The sequence below is a fragment of the Cupressus sempervirens genome, chromosome 3 (genome assembly GCF_028749045.1).
Source record: "Cupressus sempervirens isolate cs-2001-9-10 chromosome 3, ASM2874904v1, whole genome shotgun sequence".
In the NCBI taxonomy this organism is placed as follows: Eukaryota; Viridiplantae; Streptophyta; class Pinopsida; order Cupressales; family Cupressaceae; genus Cupressus; species Cupressus sempervirens.
In genome coordinates this window covers 391,381,921-391,388,405 of record NC_143120.1, presented here as the reverse complement: position 1 = coordinate 391,388,405, position 6,485 = coordinate 391,381,921, and the positions used below count along the sequence as shown (strand labels likewise).

At 36.5% G+C, this 6,485-nt stretch overlaps 1 protein-coding gene across 1 annotated transcript; it reads right to left on the bottom strand.

Moving 5' to 3' along the window:
* Nucleotides 1-635: 635 nt before the first annotated feature.
* LOC149566670 (serine carboxypeptidase-like 27) lies at nucleotides 636-6,241 on the bottom strand. Its single transcript, XM_089819986.1, has 9 exons — nucleotides 5,632-6,241; nucleotides 5,322-5,417; nucleotides 5,065-5,157; nucleotides 3,638-3,723; nucleotides 3,272-3,532; nucleotides 2,075-2,202; nucleotides 1,789-1,884; nucleotides 1,354-1,459; nucleotides 636-1,181 (listed from the first exon to the last, which is right to left on the bottom strand). Exons 1-9 carry the CDS (start codon nucleotides 6,008-6,010, stop codon nucleotides 1,035-1,037), a joined length of 1,392 nt encoding a protein of 463 aa, XP_089676112.1. The 5' UTR covers nucleotides 6,011-6,241; the 3' UTR covers nucleotides 636-1,034.
* Nucleotides 6,242-6,485: the final 244 nt, after the last annotated feature.

Below are 6,485 nucleotides of genomic sequence, written 5' to 3'. Positions count from 1 at the left end.
AAACATCATGATTTTTTTACACAATAGGAGCTGTTGAGACTAATCAATGAGCTCTGGCCAACAGTGTTTCAAATGAAAGTAAGAACCCTGATATAGGTAGGTTCGAATTTTCCATAAAAATATTTGAGAGCTTATGCATACTAGATATCCTCTGTCTATATGTTTCTCCTACAACAGAAAAGTAGTAGTGATTTTGACTCAAGACCATACATGTTACATTTAGCACAAGAAGAAATTGCACATACAAATAGAACTTGATTTGTCTGTTTGTGCTACAAAGATGAAATTTCTGATACTAAATGTAGTTGCCTTTCTCCAATACCCCCTTGATTTTTTCTTGTTGAATCTGTGGAAGAGATTTCCCTACATTACCATGTTAGTATATATGTATTTACAAGTTGACCATATAATCATTGGAGGGGGCTTCACATGATCTTTACCCTTCCCTTTTCTCAAACATACACAGAAGTTCCCATTTACAATTATAACTTTTTTACTGATAAATCTATTCTCTTTAGAGATGGTGCCAATATCCAATGGAATGTGTAGGAAAGAAAAAATCCTGCTAGATTATAATAAAGAATTTTGAGATTTATTCTCTTTAGAGATGGTACTAATATCCAATGGAATGTGTAGGAAAGAAAAAATCCTGCTAGATTATAATAAAGAATTTTGAGATCTGTTTCTGGAGAATTGAATTGATGAGACTGGTGAACAGAATTAACATGATGCAGTTGCTCAATGGCTGCTAACACTATTAGGAATAATTGCATAACAATCTGAATCAGATGAATTGAAGAATGGAAAGGGCATTGGTGGAAATGGTATCTACCCCAGCCAATCAATATTTTCAGCTAATTACTGAATATATTATATGCCTGGAAGCTGGAAGGGATAACCTTCTTACAATGGTTTACTTACAATTAGGAAAAGAATGGTCAATTCAATCATAATTTATTACTTAAGAACCATTCTAAATTTCAACAAATCAGCCTTTGGCTGAAAAATAATATGAATAAGATTCATAACCTAAGCTAAGTTGAGCTTGGCATAGGTTTTCCTTGTAAAAATGCATTGAAGAGAATGAAGGCCTTCCTAGGTTGATGGAGTGGAACTTCATGTCCTGCTCCTCTGACTGTCACAAAACTTAGCCCTTTGTATATTTGAGTCCATCCACCAACCTGGAAAATAAAGAGCTGAGATGATCATGAAATTTCTATGTAAAACGTAGAAATTTTCTGAAGGCTTTTGTTATCCAGTTATGTCTGAACACCAGTTCATTGTGCAGGGAATATGATAAACAAACTACTATTAACAAGTGGAGGTAACATATGCCACTTTCTGGTAACTTACCTCCCCTTTGTCATACCAGGGGTACCAATTAACTAAAGTTGGAAGCTTCAGAGCATCTATAGAATATCTTGTGGCCGTCACTGGAACAACTGCATCGGTGTCTCCACTGCATGGTAGCAAAGGAGAAAGTTTCCCAATTGTGGATAAGTAATAAACATTGCCAGCTTCAAATGTAATATAAGCTTTTACTGAAAAGGTTTTTGAATTTTCCAACTGTATTAATGATTTGTGTTTGGGTTTTCAGTAGTTCTATCTTGTCTCACAGATCTCAAATTTAATTGACAACAGATATGTTTAGATGATGGATCATGGAGTGTTTAGATGATAGATCATGGAGTGTGATCTGAAAAGTTGATGCAAAATTATATCCACAATGAAGACTACAAAACTCTGAGAATAGATATGTTTAGATGAAGAAATAAACTTTGATTTCACCTGAATACCCAAATTCGAATACCGGCTTGAAGGAGTTCCCTGTAAATGGGAAGCATTGATCTCGGAGAATCTCTCCAGTACTTTTCCAGCGTGGTACTGCTGGCAGAAACAAAATCAAAGCCAGTAGTTAAAATATAGTACAATAACTGGCACTCTTTTCGTTTGGCAGAAAGATGGGAATTATGAATCAAAGGCTTGAAATTATGGGAAACAACTGTTTTCTTCAGTCACAAGAGAAACATATATGCACCAACATATCATAAATAAACTAATAAAATTACCAAACCTGCAAGTGCTCCAGCTATATGGAATGCCTGTAGAATTCGCATGGAATGCCTTCTGTACTTCGGGTAGATTGAAATACAATTCTGAGTATCTCTCAGTGCATGGATCATATCCTTTATATCTCCAAGGCTGTCACAAGTCATATGTGTCAGCTCAAATACAGTCATATTTTGTTGTGACTATTATCAATAAGAACCGGAACAAAGTAAAATTTATGAGCCTAGAATACCCCCCATGTACTTATCCAGGCAATGTGCACCTAGGTTGGGAGCCTCTAAATACAACAAATTTCACCGATACTAAATTTCTGACGTAATTATTATTTCAACGAAAGACTAAAGACAACCATAACAAAGCCATTGCATCTTGTGTTGCTAGCTATTCTTATGTTCCATGGCACTTGTCAAATTGTCTGTCTGCTATTTTGTTCCAATGAAGGAAACTGTGAATGATTGTATGGTAACATTGGTAGTTCCTCACCTAAACAGAAGCAGATGTTTAAGATGATGTTATGGAAATTTATGCCCGCATCCTGTGGAAAATGCACTTTGAAAGTATTATAGGGGCCACAATATTTGTCTAAACACACAAACATCATTGCAAACAAATTTGTTATCAAAGTGATGCATGCTTGTTCAATCACATCCTTTGTATAATATAAGAGAGGTTCACGGGTGTGAAACCAAAAGCTGAGGAAGACTATAAGGAGCTCTTTCAATTCCTCAAGAATCAATGGGCATTGACCCTCGTCTTCAAGAGACTGGAAGGGGATGCTAAAATTTAGTTGTTTATGGTTTCTCTGTTTTCAGCTATCTGGTCTGTGGCAGCCCTAGGGGCTGTGCTAGATTTTAAAAAAAAACTGTTGCTGTCATAGGTCCTGCATGATCATCTTTCGCCTTAACATTTTGTTTTAGTATGTTTATACTGCTAGCTTTAACTTTGGTCTAAAATACTCTGGTTCGTTTAATGTTTTTGATAGAGGCAAAAAGTGGATGCTTTGTTATGTTATGAATGTGCTAGATATGGTTAATATGTTGTTAATGCTCTGGTTCTTACTGTATCATAGACCAACACCCTCTTGCTACTTTTTAATTCAAAACATAGATACAGAATGATAGAAAAAAAAGCTATAATTCACATTTGAACCCCCAAAAGTAAGAAAACATATAAAGAATAACCATTGAGAGGAGAAATATACATAGCGGCTTTGAAGTTTATGTCTTTGACTTCCAGAGATATTACAGGATGGGGTAAAAATACTGTATGCGTCGATATTTCCTTGTTCCATATCAGCCTGATTCAGGGCTATCTGGCATGGATCAGAAGGATGTTGTGACGATGTGAAGTCACATGTATCCTTCAGCAACTTATAGGTAGAATCAGATATCAAGGCATGAGACCACCAATACTCAAAAGTCCCTATGAAGTCATTGTAGTCATCAGTAACTGCATTACCGACCTGCCATTTGTGGACAAATATCTTATTGGAATAGTTTGTGGACAGTTTGTTTTTTCAAAAGACCATAAAGCATCATGATCAATTCAAAAAATATATTCCTCTTACCATGAAACCCTTAAAATTGATGACAGGCTTCTGAAGGCCCTTATTGTTTCTGTAAACAACTTGTGCCAACTGTGGGACATAGTGCCCTGAAAGCAAAATGCAAAGCATATTAAACAAAACTCCATAAAGTGATGCATCCCGTTCATGCAGAATTGAAGAAAGCGGCATACATTATATGCGGACATAGTAAGAAGTTCAATGACAATATTTTGATTGCAAGCCTATCAATCAACACGTATGGATATGTGAGTGGATACCAGAAAAGCATTTTCACAATCCAGAAAAGGCAGGGTATAATGGGATTTGTGCATATTATGTCTATTTGGGTTTTTGTGAGTATGTTCTCTAAATTCAAAATGTCCACTCAATTAATTGGCTTACCAAGTTTAGTGCAAACAGCAAGTTGATTGGTACATAATGATTCTGTTTTGAGGCAGGATATGGGGAGGTGTGTTCATCTTATGCCTATTATGTCTATTTTGGGTGTTTGCGAGTATGTTCTCTAAATTCAAAATGTCACAACTTCCAAATTCAGCGGAAACAGCAAAATATTTGGACTTACCAGTTCTATCTATTGTTCAAGAACATTGCCTATTGTCCAAGCTTGAACTAATATGAGCCAAATAGGTTTTACTGTGTGATTAAAAACAGCAACATCCAATTTGGTCTTTCTTAAAAGCCCTTTATAGAACATAATATTCTTAAGAGAAAATATCCCTTTTCTATTGGGTATCTCCAAAGGATCCTAGTGGAGAAGATCCCATAGATGTCAACAGAATTATGCTGGTATACCAAAGGCCTGGTATTATAGCATTTTGGCTTAATGGGTTGTGTTGAATCTTAGAGCCTCATTTAACACAGCAGCAATACTGAGGGTAACTATTTTGCAACCATTTCATTTGTTAAATAATTGAAATTTCTTCAAATTCTTGATCATTAAATTAAAAGGTTTGTCCATTCCAGCACGCCCCTTGTGTGCTTTTAAACCTCCAAATTCTATCTATATTGGGTCCATTTAAAACTACTTGTGGAAATACTGATTTTCTGAAACAGCTTGTGTGTTTGTCAATGTCATTGGGAAGCTACTGGAGGCACATGGGTTGGCTGCAATGTAGTGTATGCAGTGTGCAACTAATGTTCTGATTCCCCAAGTTCAAATATGCCATTGGCAGTATGTGATGATGAAATGTTGACAAAGGCCGCATGTTGACAACTGACAAAATCAAATTGAAAAAACCCCCAAAAAAACCAAAAACAATATAAAAAAAACAGATCACATGGTCTTGAATACATCAATTTGCACAAGAAGAGAATGATTCAGGCAATCATTAACATATGGACTCCAAGATGCACATGGTAATAAAGACTTTCTAATTTTGGACTCGTTAATTCAGCCAAGCAATTCTGCGGTTTTCAAAGTGACAGACCTGCATAGCTCTCCCCAGCTATGTAGAAGTCCCTGTATTTGTACTGAGGAAACCTTTCCAGCCAATTAATCAAGAAAACATATGCATCTTCAGCTGCAATTACAAAAACCAAGTGCACAATTCAATGAACAGTCCTTTTTCCCCTCATAAATTTTCTAAGAAACATAAGCAGTAACTGTATTAGGCAAGAGCCTAACATAAAGGTAAATTGTAAGCCTCTTATCTGGGAGGCCTTGGGTTCGGGTGTTGAAATATACCTGTTCTCCTATCTCCTGAAGTATGCAGATCTGATGAAGTGTTGGTATAAGAAAAGCCCACTCCTGCTGGTGATTCCAAGAACAATATGTTGGCCACTGCAAAGAAAACACTCCAGTAAACATGATTGTAAACATGGTCTGTGAAACAAAGCAAGAGCATACAGCACAATGGTAATTTGTGGGCCTCTCATCTGGGAGGCCTTGTGCTCCTGTATACTGGAATTGAAAACATAAGAATCTAGGCATCGGCCCATTACCTATCAAAAAAAAGCTATGAGAAACACAGATAGGAGGAATCTCATAGACATACATTTATTCCATGAATAAGGATTGAGAAAGAGTGTCTTTCCATCTGAATTGATATGAAAAGGACCCAACTCCTCTGCAGCTCCATATGCAACTGACGAACATCCAGGGCCTCCATTAAGCCACAAAACAAGTGGTTTTGAAGATGGGTTTTTTGTTGCTTCAGTTAACCAGTAAAACAAAGCTCTGCCAGCTTGCTGGTGCACTGTAACATATCCAGAGTATTGTGAGAATTCTACATTTTCAGGCTGCCCGGGCAGTTGTGTTATCTTATCCCTCTCTTGTGCATCCATCCAGTTAATCTCAGATCCTACATTCCCCTCAATCTTCAACATTACAATAACAAACAAGATCCATACCACATTGATCATGATGTGACCCATTATGAATATGGAACTTCCAAGCTGTTTGGCCTTCTTTGATGTATTCTAGCTTGTAGAGAACTGCTTAAAAAGTTGCCTCCATTAAAAGAGCAGATTGAATCCATACAGAGAGATTCCGTCCAACATACTATTTATTGGAGCCCAATATCCCCATATCACAGAAACCTGATCCTTTCTTATTTGAGTTTCTATGTGGTCAACTTGAGTGATTGGCAAAAGGAATTAAAAACTCCAACTACAGAAGTCGTCGAGGCTTTTTATTGGCTGGTGTCATTCCTTCTTGTACAACTCATCGATTAGTTACGTGCAAGTCAGAAAAGGTGCCTTTCTCCATATAATCTAGTTCATTCCCAACCTAATCAGATAAAAAACATTTTAAAAAGATTTAAAAAGTTTGAAATCAAAATATCAAAGTTTTGTCAAAAGGGTTCTTGGTCTATTTGTGAAGTTGACACGAATGAAGTCTTGCTAAGTG

What these genes read in the sequence shown, in the direction of transcription:
- LOC149566670 (XM_089819986.1), bottom strand. Translation starts at nt 6,010, where the DNA reads ATGGGTCACATCATGATCAATGTGGTATGGATCTTGTTTGTTATTGTA. An exon ending in TTCAGGAGATAGGAGAACAG is followed by an intron (nt 5,158 to 5,321) that starts GTATATTTCAAC and finishes TTGTAATTGCAG; the next exon opens with CTGAAGATGCATATGTTTTC. An exon ending in AGCTGGGGAGAGCTATGCAG is followed by an intron (nt 3,724 to 5,064) that starts GTCTGTCACTTT and finishes TTTTGCTTTCAG; the next exon opens with GGCACTATGTCCCACAGTTG.